This window comes from Furipterus horrens, unplaced genomic scaffold, assembly GCF_987537825.1.
Source record: "Furipterus horrens unplaced genomic scaffold, mFurHor1.1.pri manual_scaffold_13, whole genome shotgun sequence".
Lineage (NCBI taxonomy): Eukaryota > Metazoa > Chordata > Mammalia > Chiroptera > Furipteridae > Furipterus > Furipterus horrens.
This window is the reverse complement of record NW_028327183.1, coordinates 30,161,229-30,182,030: the sequence shown is the minus strand read 5'-3', so window position 1 is coordinate 30,182,030 and position 20,802 is coordinate 30,161,229. Positions and strand designations below refer to the sequence as shown.

The window sequence follows — 20,802 nt, the reverse complement described above, 5'->3', positions numbered from 1 at the left end:
CCACGTTTTCAGCCTGTGTTTCACTCTTGAGTCAGACATTTCACTACCGCTCAGGTACCCTATGAATGAAATGTCACCCACACAGGAAGACTTAAGTGGAAAGGTCTCCAGTTGAAGACAGAACAGAATGTTCCCTGTGCAGGTGGGGAGGGCAGATGCAGAAAAGGTACCGACCAACCCGTTACGCCGCAGGGTCAGCGGATGCTGTTTCTGAACCACCTGCCAGCCTCACAGCTCTCCTGTTTTCCTGGGCACGGAACCCTTTACTTCCTTTTGTTTATCCTCCCTCCCTCCCTCCCTTGCTTTCTTATTGTGGTGAAATAACATACTCAGTTTACCGTTTTAACCACAACAGAGGTTAAATTCGCGGGTATCGAACGCATGCACCTTGTGCTACAGTCACCGCCGTCCATCCGCAGAACTTTGTCGTCTTCCCAAACTGAGACTCTGCACCCAACAAAGATGAACTTTTATCCGTCTCCCCCTGGTCCTGGTAGCCAGCCACCCTTGCGCCTCCTGTCCGTAGGAGCTTGACTACTGTAGGGAACGGGTTTCGGTGGAATCCTATAGTGTCTGTACATTTATTTCAGGCTTATTTTGTCAGCGTAAGGATTCAAGGTTCATGCATGTTGTTGCATGCGCCAGAATTTCCTTCTTTTTATAGGATGGATGATATCGATCATAGAAACCGTATCTTGTTGCTGCATCCATGGGCTGATGGACACTCGGGTTGTTTCCACCCTTGGGCCGTGAGTCGTGCTTCTGATCCATCATTTGAACACTTGGATGAGACAGTCAGGATGTACCCGAAGTTGTATTTTTTATTTGTTCACGTCCATGTTTCTAATCTGCTTGTACCAACCCTGAGTGAAGTCCCATCAGTTCTTCCAGAAAACGGTATGGCAGCTCCTCAACATTCTATGACGTAGCAATTCCAGGTCTGGGAATTTCTTGGAAGGAAATGAAAGGAGAACTTGGAAGAGGTATGTGCACCTCCCGGTTTGTTGCAGCATTATTCAGCAGAGCCGAGGTGTGGAAAGAACCTGGGTCCGTCAGTGGATGAGCGGGTACAGAAGAGGTGAGATGTCCTTTTATTTTTTTATTTTTTATTTTTTTTAAGTATATTTTATTGTGTGAGATTTCCTTTTAAAGTGGCACGTTACTCAAGTAGGAGAAGGAACGGAATGCAGCCATCTGGGACAGTGGGGATAGAGGCCTCGAGGGGGTTACGTGAAGTGAAAGAAACCAGACAGAGGAAGCAAATTCTCTGCCTTCTAGCAGTTTGTTTCCTTTTCGTTCTGATTTCTTTGCTGTGTTGCTTAGCAAATGTTTCTTTTTCCAGAGCGTGGTTTTTGTGAAAAGTTGTAGAAGCTGGAGATCATTGGTCTGTCTTGTCAAGACATCTTTGCAAAGCCTAAACTAATATGATCCATGATTAACTTTGTTCTAAGTCCAGACAGCATGAGCATCAACGATGGATAATGAAGTAATTTGTCCCCAAATTCAGTGTAATTTTTAGACACCTTAATCTTAATGTTATGATTGATGTTTTAAAGCCAGCACTGGTAGTCACAGTGCCCAAACTGGGTGGGTGGCTGGCTCTCTTCTCGCTTTTCTAGCCGTGTCTGTACCCTTACTTTTCATCCCGTCAGAGGATATTAGGTATCCACTGCTTTAGATGTGAGAAACTTGTCTGCCCTAGGAAGAAGCTCTGGGGTGCTTGCAGGGGTCCGTTCTTTTGGTTTCTGGGCCGACAGCCTGACTGGATGCGCGGATGGCGGATAGTAAGTGAGAAATGCATCCGTGAGCCTCCCGCTGAGGCCCTCAGCTAACGGGGCTGCCTGTGGGCCCGCTCCCCACTCCAGCCCAGCATCCTGCTCCAGCCCTGTGGTGGTCTTTCCTTCAGTTTTCTCCCATGTGTTGCCCCTCTCCCAGCCTCCCAGTCCCCCAGCCCGCCATTTCTGTCTTTTGCTCTGTTACTTTGTAGAGTCGTGAGCAACGCTCCGTGATGTCCCGAGCCCCAAATGCCTCCCCAGCCAGCCTTTCCTCTGTGCCCCTTTGGAGGGGGCTGCGAAGGCTCCTGTTAAGGCTGATGTCGCCCAGGAGCAGCGGGGTCACAGGGAGCAGCCTGCTCACTCACCCCCTTGTTGGGTGTGGCGTGCATCATTAGCACCCAGGACTGGGGATGAAAGAACAGAGTAAGAAAGTCGTGGCGACCCCGTTCTCTTGGGCCCGAAGTTGACCTGTTCACCTCTCTGAAAAGGACCATCGTTCCCCTTAAGCCCGTCTCGGAAGATTGTGGTTATTACTTGCTTTAGCGCTTCCTACCCTGTTGTCAATTGAAAGCGGAGCAGGTGATGTCCTCTTACCAAGTACCTCCCCCAGGAACTGAGGGCCGTGCTCCTCCATGGAAACATGTGTGGTTGGGGACGGAGAAGTAGGCAGGCAGGGCGGTGGGGCTTCGCTGTGGGCCAGGCTGGTGACTGGGCGCTGAAGCACTCCGGCTTTCTTCCCGGTCTGGGGGCTAGTTGGTGCCTTTATGTATTCAGTCATTTCCGTGGGTCTGTTCCTCTGAGACTCCCCTTGTGAGGTGCCCCTCCTTCACGTGGCTGCGCCACCAGCACAGGTAGAGCGTGGCATTCCTGCAGAGCAGCTGACTCTGTAGGGAGATACGTTCAGTCCCTATAGCTGGGCCGATTTCATTGTCTTGTTGCCTCCGCATCGCACCAGAGACTCTCCACGCTGTGATCACATGGCCATTTTGGAGTGCTGTATTGGCTAGTGTTTCTGGGTTGGGATTTGGTGACATTTGGGGCGATTTCCTGTCAAACGACTGTAAGTTCTTCATGGGCCTTCCACGTCCATGCGCCATTCTGGGTGGCTCAGCTGTGTGCTCCAAGCTCTTGCCCCCTCCTGTCTGCCTCAGGGAACCTCAGGCTGTTGTCGGGACCCGTCTGCCCTGCCACATTTCCTCTGCAGTTCTTCCAGCTCCTAGCATCCCCTCCCCCTGCTCCTGTGGTCCTTGGGCTTCACCCTTGCCCTCAGAATGATTCTCATGCTGGCTGCTGCCTCCTGCTCTGCTGTCCCCCCTGACTGCGGGTCCCACCGCAAGGCCGATCTGCTCAGGATCTTCCGATCCTCCTGCCTTGTGCACGTCCAGACTTTAGTTTCTTGTCTTGCCCCTGCTTCACATCTCACCAACCCAGGAGACGTGTGTCCCTCCAGAGGAAGTGAGTTGGGGAGGCTCGAGTGGTCATCTCTCCTGGAAATGTAACCCTTGCTGTCCTCTCTTCTCATGGGCGAGAACAACGCTTCTGTGATTCCTCTAAAGCCCAGAATTTCAGGGGCAGGAAGCTGGTGCTCCGCCGGTGCCCTCCCCGCCTTTATCCTGTGGGAGCCCGCGTGGTCCTGGCTGTACCCTCAGTTCCTCTGTTATTTGTCCATAGCTCAGTGTGTTAAATCTCTTTAGAGTTAGAACAAAGCTCGCTACACCAGTCCCTGTGTACACACACTCAAGAAAAGTTGCGTGACTCTTAGGGATGACCAGCTGGCTTTTATGAGTAATATGACCAGTTCTTCTCTTTGATAACTGCTTTTTGAGTGTTGTGAGGCTATTTGATGATGTCATCTTAGAGCAGCATGGAGATGGTTGTCATCCGTGGCCGGTGTGGCTCAATGGATTGAACATCGGCTTGCAAACTGAAGGGTCGCCAGTGCAATTCCCAGACAGAGCACATGCGTGTGTTGCAGGCCAGGTCCCCAGTTGGGGGCATGTGAGAGGCAACCAATCAATGTTTCTCTCTCACATCCCTGTCTCCCTCCTTCCCCTCCCTCTGAAAGTAAATAAATAAAATCTTCAAAAAGGCAAAAAGAGTGCGAGCACTCCAAATAGCATCGTAGAGGGAGGCAGGTGCTCACGTGTCCCGGGCATTACAGGCTGTGACCCCCAGAGGACAGCATACGTGGTCAATAAGGCCCCTGCAGAGCACGTCTTGGCTGTGGGTGTAGGGGGGTCGGGCAGGTAGCTGGTGTTTGTGCACGCAGACCCAGGGAAAAGCCGTGAGATAGGAAAATCTACCTCTGTAAGGGAGAGCAGGGAGCAGACTGAAGCAGAGGCTGGCCAAACTTACAAATGAGGTATGTCTGGGGCAGCTGAAGAATGAAATGGATCCCCACACCACTTGGCAAGCACGAAAGAATGACATAGGAAAGAGGGGTGAAAGTCACAGGTACTAGTACATGAGTGCAGCCAGGTATAGGTAATTACATGTTTGGCCCGGGTGGGACAAGCACCTGTTCTGGGAACCAGTACACAGCAGGAGACTATGGAGGATGCCGATTTAAATCTAAATGAAGATCATTTCTGATCATCCAGTCTCTGAGAAGTGTTTGCAGAAATGAGCCTCCATTCTGGCTCAGGTCCAACCTGTGGGACAGACACAGTCACGTCAAAGAACAATCTTCTCCGTAGGTGGGTAGGGACTTCTGGGGAGCAGGAACTGGTGTGGTCAGGGGTAGGTCAGGATGTGAGCAACAGATTGGGGACAAGGGCCATGACGAGGTGAACACACACACGTGCGTGCGGGGATGTGGGCAGACAAAGGAGGCTATCTGGAGGTTTCTTTTGACTGGTTATTCTTGACCCCTTGAAAACGGTTGGGAAATTCAGAGAATAATTTATATTATCTTCATTTGGTATCCTAAAGTGTTTAATCTGCCCCCAACGAAAGCAGGTTTCACAATGCAGGAGCATATTTTTGTGAGTTTGCTTTTGAAGGCAACTCACCCTTATTCCCTGGCATAGGTGGGAGCGTGAGCCAGCCTTGATTCAGAAGCGAAGGGTCTGAGTTAGGAGCTGGCAGACATCCTCCATACTCAACAGCAGAACGAGCACAAGCAGAGGAAAACACTAGGCATACATTATACAAGCTGGATATCTTAGTCGGGGCACAAGGGTTCCCAAAAGAGCCACTCTAAATGCCCACAGGCTGCGCCCTCTGCTGTGAGCTCCATGGATCCATGACAGGGACAGGAAGAGAGTGTCCCAAGATTGCCCTCCCTCATGAGTTTCTGGTGTGAATCTGTTGATTAAAATGAAGATCTAGCACATTTTCTTTCCAGCCAGGCCTCTCATTTTTGACAAGTGCTTGCCTCCCAAGGTACCAGGGATTGAGTGCGATGGCAGAGAGGGAAAGGGTGTTGAGTCATATGAAAACTATTTATACCATCGTGAAAGTGGAACCATCCTTAGCCCTTTCCCTGCTGTGTCTGTTCAGGTATAAACCCTCGCGTGAGGTCAGGACGTTTCGTGAAAATTCCTCCCGGTTACGAGCACATGAGGTACAGAGATGCGTACACCTGCCGTATGTACCTCCTGCTGCTTTGGCTTTGGCAGGGCAGCATGGTGAGAAGCTGCATGGGGAGGGACCTCTGACTCACGGCACGCGGACGCTTTGGTCCTAAGAGCCAGCTGCCCTTGGCTTGTGCTGTCTTTTCACCTTTCCGCTCTCTTCCCTGTGTGTTGGCCGTAACCAGCGTCGTACCTGAGCGGTGGGCTGGGCCAGGTTTCTGCAGCATCTCTTTTGTTTTGGGGTAGTACCAGCACGATCGCTCTGATGCATACCTTAGCACCTATTATTTATTAAGGCCGAGCGGAGAGAACAGAGTCGAAGCCCTAAAGCCCTTGTATTCCAAAAGGTAGTGTAAGTGGTTTGTCCTAGGCTTCAGTAGTCACTTGCGTTTAGACAGCATATGTGAATCTGAAGAAATTGCGTACCTGTACCCATATGCACGTGAGACAAAACGCCGTAGAAAGAGTTAATTATTTAGAACCGGATTCCTCTTGATGGACATTACTTGGGCTCTGGAACTTTTCCTAAGCCATATTCCATGGTGATTAAGGCTAGCTCCAGTTTTTATTAGGTTGAGCTGAGATGCAGAGTGTGAATTTCAGTTGTCAAGAAAGATGTTAAAAATATCTGCTTGCAGGGACCCGCTGCTGCTTATGACCTCAGCCCCGCTGAGTGGGCCCTGTGTCGGCATCGCCTGTGTGGACGAGACCCACTTCTGAGTCTTATAAGGGCACGGTTTCTAATAAAACCTACTCGGAACACAAGGAATAGAGTCATCTGTGGCGTTTCTCCTAAGCCCTGCCAGGCTCTGGACGTGCGGCTGACGAGCTCGCTTGTCCCATTTTACTTATTGCGGGGAACCCCCCAGGAGTCAGTGTGGAGACGCCAGGACTGGTGGGCGTGCTGGGGGCAGTGTCTGAGCGCTGTGCACAGCCCACAGTGCTTGTGTCGTCGGGCCCAGAGCTGAGCTGCCTGAGTGAAGACCAGTGGCGAGGGGGCTCGTCAGGAGTGTGTATAAACGGTCAGGAGGAGCCGGGCCACAAGGGGGTGAGGTGGGCCAAATCTGAAGGCATGAATTGTGTTCTCCTCCAAAACCTGTTGGAAGCAGCCTCTCTAGAACATTCTGTCTTAGACGGCCCCGCTCTCGCTCTGCTTGGCAGTCAGTGAGCCACGGTGCCTTCTCCAGGCCCGTGGCAGAGAACATGACGTAGCACTTCTTAATGAGAGTTGTCGATCAATCGCCATGGCTGTGCTGACGGGAACAGCCTGGCACGGGCTTTTAAATGCAGTGGACAAGCACTTAGAGGGTCATTATGTCATACATTTGCCACGGGATTCTTCTAGAACAACAGTGTCTCTGGAACTGATAGCCAAGACCGAGAATGGAATTGTGACCCACGTGTGGGAGGGAGGCTCGGGGGCTGGGAGCTAGGAAGTGCCTAGAGTTGTGTTGGGCGTGTGTTGTGGTCGGACGTTTTCTGTAGCTTGTAAGAATGTATCGTGAGTCCAGACTTTTCACCACGCCTTCCAGGGCCTCTGGACTTTAGCCACGTGTTATGATGTCCCCCAGCTGCTGATAGCCAACAGCTTAGAAGGCACCGTTCTAACTGGAGATTGCTGTCCTCTCTACGCTTTGGGTGTAGTTATAAAAATGGAGTAGTCATTGTGTTGTAGGAAATTAGGAAGATCCAGAAAACATAATGAAAATACGATGTGGGTAAGCATTGGCTGCATTTCTCTGTGGACATATTTAAACTGAGTGGTCTCTTGCCTCCATGAGTATGAGGAAAAAATATATAATGTGTGAAAAGAGAGCCATGGCTGGCACGGCTCAGTGGATTGAGCGCTGGCCTGTGGACCAGAGGGTGGCCCGTTCAATTTCCAGTGAGGGCACAGGCCTGGGTTGCGAGGCAGGTCCCCATCGGGCGTGCATGAGAGGCAAGCACAGATGGGTGTTTCTCTCCCTCTCTTTCTCCCTCCCTTCCCCTCTCTCTAAAAATAAATAAATAAAATATTTGAGGGAAAAAACAGTCATTTCAACCCTAATTTCAAACCTCTCTACGCCCCAGTATCCCAGTGCTCCTAAAATGTTCTGATGCAGTGCAGCTTGGAATTTCTTCTCTGTTGTTACCCAGACGTTCCAGAGAAGCGCTGTGACGATTGGTTTGCGAGGTGCCTGGGACCTTGCACTGTTTCCTCCTCCTCCGTTCACTCCGTTCCTGGAGCTACTGAGGGCCCGTTTGTCCCCCTGGTCTTCTCAAAGCCTCTAGGCCATGTTCTGCTGGACCAGAAAGGATCCACAGTCTTGACCGAGTGCACGACGCTGTCCTAGAGAGAAGCAAGTCAGCATCACCTGAGGCTGCAGATTGGGACTGTCAGGAGCTTTGTGGCCTCCGATTAGTGGCTTTTGCAGTATCACTTGTGTTTCTTTTTCTCCATATCAGGCCATGTGTTATCTTACTAATCTGTGTGTGTAAGAAGGTGGAAGCATCATGGGGCGATGTGCTGTCCTTATGACATACCTACCACGTGTCCCTGTGTGCAAATTGATGGTGACTGTTGAAGTGCATTTTGAACTTGAAAATAACGACCTGTAGGGCTCTGGCTTTGAGGTTCTAACCTAGAATCCTGGCAGTGCTCCAAATTGCTCTAGTAGATAGAAGGAGTTTGGTATACAGTGAGGCTGGACAGGCCACTTTCAGCCAGTGTGCACCTCAAGGCTGTCAGGCAGGAGGAGGAAATCCCCCCTCATTCACAGGAGGGTTATTATCTTGTTGTAGTTAGAGAAGCCATGTCTCAGCTCTTGCAGCCAGACAGGAGGGGTTCCCTCTTACTGGTGGGAGATCAGCCTTGCACTCAGGTCTCCACCTGACTGGACGAGGCCCACCCCAGTGGGGAGAGCGGTCGGCTTTACTCAGTCCGCCGGTTTAAGTGTTAACCTCAGCCAGAAGCACCTTCCCAGGCGCATGTGCAATCATGTTTGACCAAGAGTCTAGGCACCCTGTGGTCCAGTCCAGTTGGTACATGACGTTACCTACCACACAGTGCCTGCACAGAGACCCCAGACCCTACGCCTGGCAGTCAGGGCTTTACGTGAGTTGGTTGCCCATTAATTCAGTCAGCTATTCACCGAACAAGTACGTGTGCAAAGGCAGAGGAAAACTGAAGTGAAGGACATTTTCCAAAAGGTTTACTGCAGCTGGTCCTCTCTCTAGTGAGATTTCAGGTTGGCACTGGGTTTCCTTCTCTCCAGTCGTCTTCAGTGAATATGGTTGCCTTGCTTTTGAAATCAGGTGGGGAAGTGCGATGTTTTTAAAAAAAGAGAGAAGACCCAACTTAATTCTTAGTGTACAGTCCCATGACATTGTGGGTTCTGCCGCCACCTCTTAAGGACTCCTGTGCCCCCTCAGCTGTGTAAACGGACGCGAGGCTCGTCATTTCACAAAGGCGCTCAGCTCAGTCCATGTCTTGCAAGACAGCAGTTCCCTGTCATTGGAGCTGCTCACACTGAGGCTGGGTTTCCAAAGGACTCCGTTGTCTGTTTTACTATGCTTTTCAAAGACGTTTTCATTCTTAGAATTCTTTAGGAACTTTTGTAGGTAAGCTTTGCTGAATTCCTTGTGTGCAAGGCTGTTACAAGCCTTTGTAATTTCTTCATAGTCCTGTCTTCCCGCTCCTGCCCTGTCCCCTGATGCACTGTCAAGTGAAGACTGGCTGGCTCTAAAATGAAGACCCGCTTTGTCTCTTCCTGTAGTGCTCCACCGATACAGACACATCTCGGGGTTGTGGCAGCCGGATATCGGGCCCTGTGGAGGACTGCTGAATGTGGTGGTGAGTCCGAGAGCCTCGCGTGTGAATTCTTTTCTTTTCTTTTCTTTTCTTTTCTTTTCTTTTCTTTTCTTTTCTTTTCTTTTCTTTTCTTTTCTCTTCATGTGTGGTTTCTTGTGAAGTCAGGACTGCTGCCCCATGTGGATGGAACTTAGTGCCTTTTCTACCCAAGGGGCAAGTCAGCTGCTTGCTATATGTCATTGGAGCAATCACAAGGAACCTCTCATCAGTTATTTTTCGCGGCCCTAGGTGGTTCTCTGTAGAGCAGCTTCTCCCCCACCGTGAGGTGTGCATGTGCCCTGAACAGGGCCTCCTGAACAGAAACGCTAGGGCCAGGCATGTGCGGTTAATACTTTGGCAGCTCCGGGCAGGCGCCTGGGCCCAGGTGTTGCTGTAGCTGATGTCCCAGTGGAAACAGTCGGGTGCCCCGGGGAGCGCTGGTGTTCTGCCCCTGCTTCCCTTCTCGCTGGCTCAGGCCAGAAGCCCAGTCCGGGAGACCGGCTGCTCGCCATGTAACAGTGGTGGGTCTGCCTCTCAGCGGCCCCGGACAGCCTCAGTGTGGCTCTTCCGAGCGTGGTCCAGACGGGCCACCTGGGGACTCTGGTTGCTCACCGAGTGGGGTTTGCACGGGGATAAGTATGGCTTTATATTCTTTGGTGGGAGCGTTCGTTAAGAAGCACACTTTACATATGTTACGTTTGATATCACTGGGCAAAAGCCTTGCTATTAAAGCATTTTCTCAGGGACAACCCAACAGCTCCCAGCGTGGGCGTATGTTTTTCTTTTTAGTCGTGGGGTGGGTGGGGGCTGTGGGTGAGAATTGTTTTTCATCCTGGCAGTGAGTCATAAAAATGAATAAAAAGAAGCTTCTCAAAGCAGGGGAAATGGATGCCATGACTGAATAACAGCAACTGGCTCTCGTCTCAGACAGGCAGCCACAGGAGTGAGTAAGTTCTCTCCTCCCGTGGCTAGAGCTAGAAGCTGTAGATCTGGGCTCTTCCTGGGCAGGCAGGAGCGACTACGGGGTCCTCCCGACCGGGCTGTCTGTGTCCCTGCACTGAGAATGTGGGTGCATTTGTGCTTAGCGTGTGTGTGGGGACTGCGTGTCCTTTGGTCTGAGTTCTGTCCCTTTCTATCTGTCACTGGTTTAAACACACAAGAATAGCGGGAATGGTAGCATGAACTGCCAATGCCTGCCACCGGGATTCAGCAGTTACTGGTAGTGCGCCAAGTTTGTGGCCTCTGTCTCTGCCCCTTGCCGTTCTGTTCTTAGGAGGTTTCAAGCAAATCCCAGGCCTGTGTTGCTTCATGTGTTCATCCTTCAATGTGGATCTCTACAAATGTGGGTATTTCCCTACATATGCACCACGTTCTTATCACATCTTGCAAAAGTAGCGGTAATCCCTTGACATTACCTGAGACCCTGTGCATATGTAAGGTTCCCCGATAGTCTCAAAACTGCCTTTGACAGCTGGTTCGTTCCAATCGGGACCCAAAGCAGGCCCGCACGCTGTCGTTGTGTGTTTTGCTCGTGATGTCCTGTTGAAATCAGCACCCCGTTTTTTTCTCAGGTCAGTTGCCCTATTTATTGGGCATCACTTAGGAGATTATTCCGCTTCTTCCTCGTGTCGTTTAGCTACCTCCCCTTTCTAAAAGGCTTTCTTGGATTCAGGTCTAACTGCTTTTTTTGCATTTAAAGAGTTCATTTTTCAGCTGTATTGAGATATAATTGACAAAAATGTAAGATTTCTAAGGCACACTGCATGGTCCCACCATCTAGCTACCGGTAGTTAACGTATCCATCATCTCACGTTGAAGTTGTCTTCTCAGTAAATTTCAGTGATCAAATACACTGTTATTAAGTATAGTCTCATTGACTTTTAGAAATATTTATTTATTTTTAGAGAGAAGGGAAGGGAGGGAGAAGGAGAGGGAGAGAAACATCAATGTGTGGTTGCCTTTCACACGCTCCCACCTGGGGACCTGTCCCCCAACCCAGGCCTATGCCCTGACTGCGAATGGAACCGGTGACCCTTTGGTTTGCAGTCGGGCACTCAATCCACTGAGCCACAGTAGCCAGGGCTCACGTTGTTTTTCATTAGATAACGACTCTGTCATGAACAAGCACTTGATGGGCAGGGCCATGCTTGTCCCATTGTGATAGATCAGGGGTATCTTGATGTGTGTTGGCCCTGAGGTGCTCCGTGGGCCTGGAGCATGCAGACGTGGGTGGTCACTGTGAAGAGCTGCGGGTGAGGAACCTCTGCCTTGGTGCCTCAGGTAACCCTCCTGTGGACGTGCGCCCTTGTCCTTCCTACAGGTGGGACGGCTCGTTCATTATCGGTTGGATGTACCTGCCTCCCCATGGCCCTCATGTGGATGACCCCATGCGATTCAAGCCCTGGTTTAGAATTGACCTGATGGAGAGGAAATCGACCCACACGGTGGAGTGCGTGTATGGCCACAGCGGGCCGCACAACGGCCACATCCAGGTGAGTGTGTGCTCGGGCTCCCTTAGGTACGGCAGCCGTGTGCGGGCGAGGGGCCAGGCCTCCTCTGTCTTCCCGGTCTTGGTGCCAGCGAGTTTGCAGCGGTGTCTGTAGCTACAAGCCCATGTCCGTACAGAGCAGGAGAAATGGGAGGAAACGGGGCTCTACCCCCACTACTTCTGTGTGTTGTTTATGCTGTGGTGCTGTATGTCACTCCCCAAAGAGTCACTAGTTGGACCTCTCCACTGGTTCTGCATCCAGTTAAAAGCATTTGTTCTTTCCCACCACACCATTCCTCACTGTTGTTTTTTCCATACTCCTGAGGCTACTAAATGATAGCGCCTTTTTCCTGCTCTAAGAATCGCCTTGGAAACATGTAAGCACCTGTCTCCTGGATGCACTGCTCCTCTGAGAAGGAGGTGCACGGTCAGGGTGGTGCCGAGCTCCTCTCTCTGGACTGGTCACAATTTGTAGGGATGCTGGGCTTCTGTCGATGAGCGGGGTGCACCCAGCCAGAGGGGCTTATTGTCTGGTGGAGATGCCATGAGTGATTTGTTCCCCTCGCTCCTGTGTCGTGAATGCTCAAGATTGTGAGGAAGGACGAGTTCTCCACCAAGTGCAACCAGACGGACCACCACCGGATGTCTGGTGGGAGGCAAGAGGTGAGCCCGTACCCCTTCTGTGCACAGGGACCAGACATGAGGTTGCGTGGCTGGACGTCCTCAGCGTGCCGCCAACAAGAGGGCCCTCTCCTGCGGTTGATCCTCACGTGGCTGGCACAGAGAGTGTGTCTGAGTGACCTCACCTAGATGTGTGTGCACAGGCATAGGATTTTGTTTTCCTGCCAACCCTCAGGGCATATGACGGAAAGGAAAGAGTTTTCACCGGGTCGTTCTCCTTCACCCCTTTGTCAAGAGTGTTTGTGTGCCGTGTAGGTTTCTTGTTGGAGGTGAGTTGCAGGGAGACGAGGGGCTATTGTTCCCACAGGTGGACCCGGAGATTGAGATTTTCAGCCCCGGCCGCACAGTGGGTAAACCTGCGTGTCAGTCCCACCAGGAGTTTCCTTGTGCTTCCTTTTGTTTGCACGAGTAATTGTCCCTTATCTTTATGAGTTGTAGTGTTCTGAGGATCTGTGTCATTCTGCCATTGCAAAATATTGCCATTTCTTAAGAAGAACTTGAACTTTTCAAACACAGAAGCCTCATGACAGCTTCTTTGCATTTGTTGGGTGTGCATTTCTCAGCCATTTTTCGAGTCCCTTTAGCATCCTGCTCACGAAGGAACCAGTGAGTGGTCCCGCCCAACCCTTCACGTGGGCTAGACCCTTCATCGGTACAAGAAGCCAGCCTTGTGGAGTCATAAACTGCATCCACAGGGCTTCCCAACTCTCCGACCTGCTTGCATGCGAACTCTAGGTCCAGGATTTCTGCCAGCTCTGTGCACCTTTGAAGGCCAAGTCCAGGCTGTCTGGTGAGCAGCGGTGTGGCTCTCGGGCTGCCCAGGCTGTGTCTCCCTAGCGCAGGCGCTGCCTGGTTTGTCTTCACGGATGATGGCCAAGGCCCCGCCACCACCTTACTGCCCTGCTCCTACCTGTCCAGGTCCCCTACGCGAGGCTTCCAGACACCTGGGAGCTGCAGGGAAGAGCAGAGTTGGGGAAGCAATCACCCAGTTACTAAAACGATGCCTTATCCTCCAACACAAAGCCAGCAGACTCTGGAGGGAAAGGCGCGGGCACAGCCCCACCGGGGAGCCCTCTCCACGCCCATCTCCCAGCCTCCCTCTGTGCTTCGGCATTTCTCACGTAACTGCTGTTACTCCAGAGCTATCTCCCGGTCTCCTCAGAACCGTTCCCAAGACCGAGTCTTAATTCAACACAGCATCCCGTCATCTCGGTATGATGTAATGGGATGTAAGCATGCTGCTGCGGGTAGACATGGGGTTTGTGCTTAACCGTTCGCATTTCTTCTGTTATCCTCTTGACCACGTGCTGGAGTGACGTAACCTATGGGCGCCTCAGTCCTTTTCTGTAAACTAAGACCATGTGGTTACCTGTGGACCCCAACTGACTCCTGAGAGTTGACTAGGATACCACACCAGGAGGATGCCAAGTGTTGTTCCTGCCATGCCACTGTCTGAAGTCCATGAAAAACCTTATGTGGATTTCGGATCATGCAGATCAAAGGGTCAAAGGCCTTGAAGGTGTTCCAGATTCTTGTTGCACGTTGTCGGTTTCATGGTCCTTGTGTACAGCCCACCAGGGCAGGTAAGCCCTACCTCCCATGCTCCGATTGGCTCTGGTATTGGCCTTGGTGGAGGCAAGACCATTTAGCACGTGGACTGTTGAGTTAGCTCTGATTCTGTCACTCACTAGCTGGGTGACTTTGGAAAGCTTTCTCTGCTTTTATAAGTCCCAAGCCTCTGTAGAACAAGGAAAACGTTAGCACTCATCTCCTAGGCCTTTTGTGCAGATTAAGACAGTGTTGTACAATGCTAGCACATGGTTGAGTCGGCCCCAGATATGTCTCATATGTTCTGGGCCCCTGTGTTTTTTCGTATGCATCTACACCTTCTAAGATTATTCTGTAGTAAGCATACGTATTTGGAAGTTCTTGGTTCTGAGTAATTGGGTCTGGTTGGTATAATGACTTTGACCTTTTCCTGCAAAGTAAATAAGACTGTGACTGTTGGCAAGCTGTCTGCGCTTCGGCATTTAGGTCGAGTCTGGTTATTCACCATGGCAACATTGAAATCCTTGTTTATTACATTCACTTGCTTCCATTTTTACCTGTTATTTATCTATTTGATTTATTTTGAAGGGCCTTTCCTCCGGGAGTTGAGCCTTTTCAGTGAAAGGTTTTGACTTTGGTGAAATAATTTTAAAACCGTTCTCTGGTTATTGGTTTCTGTGTTCTAAAAACCTTTGCCTGTCTTCCAGTGACAGAGAATCAGTCTCTCTCCCTCTCTGTCTCTCTCTTGCTGTCTCGTTCTTCGTCTCTCTCACTGAAGTTTGGTAGCTTCACATTCTGTTTAGGTCTGTGACCCAGCTTGAACGATTTTATGCGTATGGTGTGAGGTGGGGATTGTGGATCTTCTTCGTACGCATGTCTAGTTGTTGGGGTACCATTTGTGGAAACGACTTTTCTTTCCCCACCAGGTAGCTCTATCAGCTTTGTCGAAAACCAGCTGACCACATAAATGTGGGTCTGATGCCAAGCTCTCCGTTTAGTTCTATTAATATATTTGTTAGTTCTTATGGTCATGCCACCGTCTTGATTACTGTAGCTCTGTAGTAAGTCATAACACGAACTAGTGTTGTTCCTTGGGCTTTGTTCTTTGGCAAGACTGCGTAGGATGTTTAGGTTCTTTTCATTTCCCTATGAGTTTCAGAATGAGCTTGTTGGTTTCTCCAGAAAAGCTAGCTCGGTGGGATGATGATTGACATGGAACCTTTAGGTCAGTTTGTCGAGAGTTGCAGACTTGATGCTGAGTGTTCCAGTCTGTAGAGACCTCTGACTAGTATGAGGCCTCTTTAGGATTCTCTCTGCGGTGTTGGGGTTTTCAGAGTGGAGGGCTTGAATATATTTTGTAATATTTATTCCCAAGTCCTGTGGTTTGTTTTATTTTTGGTTATTGTAAATTGGGTTCAAAATTTTTATTTGATAGCTTAGTGCTGCTAGTATATAAACATTCAGTTGATTTTCTATATTGACTTTGTAGTTATAGCAGTAGTTTTGTTCAGCCACCGTAGCAATTTTTGTTCTTTGCCGGACTTTGGGCAGTAACGTAGTAAAGCGGTTGACGGATTGTAGCTCTTTTGTTGTTTTGGCAAGTTGCTTTTGCTTCTGTTTATAGAGCTAATTCTAGCTAATCATTAGAAACACTATTTTGAGTTAGAAACTCCATTCTCTGGATTAGGTTAAATGTGCAGAATCAAGCAATTAAGCGCTAAATATCCTTCCCAGTGTTCGATTCCACAATGAATGAGTGAGTTTTGGGGACTTTTTGGGGACTCGGTGTTTATAAAAGCTCTCTTTTTGTGCATATACTTACTGAACCTACACCATAAGTGTGAAGTCACGTTTGAGAAAGGAAAACCCACCCGCAGTCTCCTGACTCCAGCTGTACCCATCATGGTGCTGAGCAGCAGCTACAGAAAGCAACTCTGGCTAAGTCAGCCAGCACAGGGTTTAGTGACCGAGTCCTGTTGTGTGCCCTGCTCTCGCAGAGGCCCGAGAACTAGGCTCAGAGGCTTGTGCAGTGTCAAGCGAGCTCAGCCTCCCGTTTCCTGGCTGGGCTCGACGTGAGGTTCATGCGGCTGTTCCCTGGAGCTGTGGGTACGGACTGTGGCCCCAGCCTCACCCGAAGGGACCCCATGTTCCTGCTGCTTCCCCTGAGGTGTGGGCTCGTGTGCTCTGGGAAGGCAGGAGCCAGAGCCCCTCATTTTTCAGTGGTGGCATGCTTCCACAGGAAGGGAGGCCAGGTGCTGGGACACCAAACACATGGCAGAGTGCTATGCTCCTGTCCGGCCCCGTCTTCATTTGTCCACCCGGGTGGGTTCCTTCATCATAGGTGTGCCCAGAGCATCACCCAGAACTACAAAAATGCTGCTTTGTCCACTCAGTATTACAGTGAGCAGCCTCCCCGGGCCCCTGTGTCATGGTGGTTGTCATGAGCTGAATTCTCTTGGAAGGAGTTCCGAACGCGGCTGAGGGAAGAATGGGGGCGGACGCTGGAGGACATTTTCCACGAGCACATGCGGGAGCTCGTCCTGGTGACGTTCGTCTGCGCCAGTCAGTACGGGTGAGTGCAGCCCCGCTCTGTGGGAGCATGAGCTCAGTGCCACCCTCTCTGGCTGCTGTGAGCACGGTGCCCATGCCCACCTCCTCACTTGTCCCCCATATGTCTTCCGTCTTATTTATCGTCACCGTCTGCATCCGGATGCTCCAGCAGCCCTGGTGTGTGCGCCTAATCCTTGGGGTTGTTTTCGCACGTCCGTCCTGGAAGGCCTGCTGTCCCACCTCTCTGTCCCTGGAGCCGGTCCCTCCAGCCCCTGTTTAGCTCCTTTGCCATGTTCCCCGTGCAGTCTTGGATTGTTGTCCCAGAGTGCCAGAGCAGGAGTGGCATTCCCTTCCGGTCACTGAGTGCTCCACTGCAGCGCCCCTGGCAGGGACACGGGAGCCCCTGTTAACCGTTTGAGTGCCAACGTCGCTGTGAGCGACGCTGAAAATTTTCCCAAAAGTGCCGTCGCTCCCAGCAACTCTGTTTTCGACGGCTACGAATGTAAATAACAATGGAAGAATTCATATTTTATGTTTTGTTCTCTTTTGTTGTAGTTCAGGTTATGTATTGATATAACTTTTGCTCATGTTGATCGAGATTTCGAACTTTTATGTTTGTTCCAATTCTGACATTAATTCTGATATAATTTTTACTTACATTTTATTTTATTTTGTCTTTTAAAATGATGTATTTATTTGTTTATTTTATTTTGAGAGAGAGAGGGGAAAGGAGAAAGAGAGGGAGGGAAACATCACTGTGTGGTTGCCTCTCACTCGCGCCCCCAACTGGGGACCTGACGTGCAACCCAGGCATGTGCCCTGACTGGGAATCGAACCAGCGGCTCTTGGTTCGCAGGCCGATGCTCAGTCCACTGAGCCACAGCAGCCAGGGCTAATTTTTACTTACATTTCAAATGGTCCTTTTAATTTCATTTATCTTTGCAATAATCGTTGATACTGTGCAGCGTGCGTGATAAGGAAGCTTTTGCTAATGGACATTTTCACTGCTTCACGGTATAGAATTAGCATTCTGTTTCTAAACTGTTTTTCTCTGTTGATATCTATTGATAGAGGTCTCTAGTGTGAATGCTGCTTGTGTCCCTTTCTCTTGTACGCTATGAAATTTTCTTTTTTCCCCCCAAATTTATGTAATATTTGGCACAGTTCTTGCTTGTTATCCATGTTGCTCTGTGTTTTTTCAAATTATACTCATAGATTTTATCTTATGGTACATATTATACTTCAAAAGCCATATTGAAGGAAAGAATTTATTTTTTTTCTAAAATAATTGTCGTCACAAAATAATTTTAATGCAGTAAACTTTTTGCTAAATTGTGTCAAAGGACACGGCTTACAAAAGAAGGGGGTATTTACTACATGTCGTGAAATTTTCAGCCCATGAATAATGCTTTTATAGACATTTTCCATCAACTGCATTTCTGAGCAAAATAACATGGCATTTCTCCTACAAACTTTAACAGTGACGCATGGCGCTCAAAGGGTTAAGCCTCATTGGAATCAGAGAAGGTGTGAGGGTGCTGTGCACCTGTGGGTGGGGTGAGCATGGCTCGGGAACATGGGGTGGCCCTGCTCCCCACGGATGTGGCATCCTAGGTCAGCCACACGGCCTGGGCCCCGCGGTGGGGCGGGGAGGTGCGGGCTCTGCACCGCTGCAGCCCCGTGCGGCTCTGCCACGCTCTCCCGTCACCCTCCCCGCAGCAACCGCCTGACCTGCCGCCGCATCTACCTCCCGCCCAGCCACCGGGAGGACCTCATCAGGCCGGGCCTCTTCAAAGGCACCTACGGCAGCCACGGCCCGGAGAGTGTCGTGCTCAGCTTCCATGGGAAGCATGCCAGGGCCACGAAGATCACGGTAAGTCCTCGGGCCACCGGGCGGGTTCAGCCCTGCGTGGATTTGTCAGGCGGGCCTTGGAGCTGCACAACTTGGGCGGCAGGCACCCTGGCTCCTTGGTAGGGCCCAGACTAGAGGACCGCTTCCCCAGGATGTGTTTGGGAATCCAGGTCCTCAGGCCTGACCCAGACGCACCCAAGCTGGGTCTCAGTTCGTCTTTCCCACACAGAGAAAACACTGATGCCCTTGCTCCACCCTGCGGATTCTCACGTAATGGGTGGCGGGCTGGGTAAGGCTTCCACAGGCTCCCCGGGTGACCCCAAGGGCTGTGACATTGGAGATCCCTGCGGTGGCGCCAGGAAATGTCCCCCTCCAAAGTCCCCCTCCGGAAATGTCCTTTATCCTGGCTCCTTTCCTTCCCTGTCTCACTTCCGCCCTCCCTTACCAGCCCGCCTGGATTACTCCCACTAAAACCCTGGTCCTCGGCCCTTGCCTCAGGCTCTGGGATGAGGAACCATGGATAAGATAAGGCACGCTGACTGGGTGTTGAGGGTGAGGGAATGTTCCGAGGGGCAGGGCCATCTGAGCTGAGACTTGAAGATGAGTCTCATTATCCTACCAGTGAAGGGTGAGAACAGAATGTCTGGGCAGAGGCACACCGTGTGGAGGCCGCCAGGTGACAGTGCGGGGTGTGCAAGCCACGTAGGAGACTCATGCTTGGGAGGGGACGGCGATAGAAGATGGAGCTGGGGCGAGACAGTGGGGGGTTTTTAGAAGATCACAAGTGCGTCACACTTGTGTTTGGGAAAAGGCGTTATGGCCGAATCGATGGCCTGGGATGCAAGGTGCGAGTGGACAAGGGAGACCCCCTCAGAGGCTACGGCAGACAACGTGGCAGGGGAGGTGCTGTGGAGAACGTGGCGCTTGGGCCTCAGTGGCGGCAGTGGTGATTTTGTTCCAGGTATGGGGGAGGGTTTGGTCCCATCGTTCAGAAATCGGTCCAGATGTGCCCCAGGGCATTGACAGCCACCTGTCTTTAATGCAGTGGCAGCTTTGCTGCAGTGACCCCACCCATCAGGGTGCTGTGTAGTTTATGAGACCTGAGCCGCAGCATTCCCTGCCTGTGTGTGTTTTCTTGAAGCTGGCGCGAGGAGCCACAAGAGGGCGCTGTCTGCAAGTCTTTGGTCTGGCACTTCTTCAGAGGCCAGGACTGGAAGCTGCTGCTCCATGGCCCAGCTTGGCCTCGACTTTACCTGCTGTCTGCTGTGGCTGCGGACTGCTGTCTCCAGGTAACGCCCTGACCTCTGAGACCTTCTGGGCAGAATGTGTTCCAAACAGTTGTGAAGGGGTTTTGGGAAAGTTGTTCCCGTGATCCGTGGCACCTCGGTCTCAAGTCTGGTAGCACAAAGAAACATCTACCCCCCTCTTCTCTTTTTTCCTGCTACTCTCTTTATCCCTTCTCTGTTCCTTACTATTTACTGAGCAAGTACCGTGTAATACAGCTCCATCCGGGCAAACTTTCTACAGTGGCATATTCTAGATCAGTACCTTTCAGTAGAGGAGCCAAAAGGCACATGTGGCTATTGAGCACATGAAATGTGGTCACTGCACTTGAGGTTCTGAATTTTGATATTTGTACCCTTGATTTTAACTGTGAACGGCCATGTGCGTGCCCTGGCTGAGAGGCTCAGTTGCTTAGAGTGGCGTTCCTGTGTGCCTAAGTTGTGGGTCCGATCCCCCATCAGGGCGCATCCAAGAAGCAGCCGGTGAATACATAAATAGGTGGAACAACGATCCACGTTGATATCACTCATTCTCTCCCCAAGGTTAATAAAAAGAAAACTTTATTTTAATGAAATAAACAGATACCCAGCCGTGTGCGCTGAGCCGCTAACACACCGGGCAGCGAAACCACAGCCCTGTGGCTGCTGCTCTTGACCCGCCCTCCCTGCTGGCTCACATGACAGCACCATGGGACCCAAGCGAGGCCTCAGGACCCTGGTCACAGTAGTAGCTCGAGACATGCTCATCAGCTTCTTGCCTTTGAAGGCTTTTTAGTGTGAGCGCGCGGACAATGGCTTCCGTGTCTGCCTCATCTTCAGCTTGAGCTCTCAGTAGGTGCCAGGTACCCTGCAGGCTCACAAGTGCTCCCCAGGTGGGGTGGCCACTCATGCGAGTGCAGGGTGGAGACCCAGGCCCCAGGAGTGTGGCAACCTGTCCGCCTCCCTTCCCACAGAGCCAGGCCAGCTCCCAGGGAGCACAGTGAGCTCGAGGCCACTCCCTGCAGGCCTTGCCTCTCCTCTGGGAAACAACGTGTCTGGTTTCCTGAGAAGAGGAGGCTGTCTGGTGGCTGTTCAGGGACCGGAGACAAGACATCATTGGAGGAAAACCATCCTTTGGAAAGAGCATGCTGGAGAACGTGAGCCGAGCTGCTGCCGCGGGTGAAAGCAGCCTCAGTGAATGAACCGCGAATGTGACTGAGAAGCACCCGGAGGAATGCCTGC

At 51.0% G+C, this 20,802-nt stretch overlaps 1 protein-coding gene across 1 annotated transcript; it reads left to right on the top strand.

The window, feature by feature from the left end:
* Window positions 1-1,774: 1,774 nt before the first annotated feature.
* Window positions 1,775-20,762, top strand: LOC149994344 (F-box only protein 31-like). Its single transcript, XM_090259029.1, has 9 exons — window positions 1,775-1,784; window positions 5,277-5,340; window positions 9,083-9,184; window positions 11,503-11,671; window positions 12,256-12,330; window positions 16,359-16,468; window positions 18,166-18,319; window positions 20,357-20,412; window positions 20,657-20,762. The coding sequence occupies exons 1-9, from the start codon at window positions 1,775-1,777 to the stop codon at window positions 20,760-20,762; spliced, it is 846 nt and encodes a 281-aa protein (XP_090115155.1).
* The last annotated feature ends 40 nt before the right edge of the window (window positions 20,763-20,802 follow it).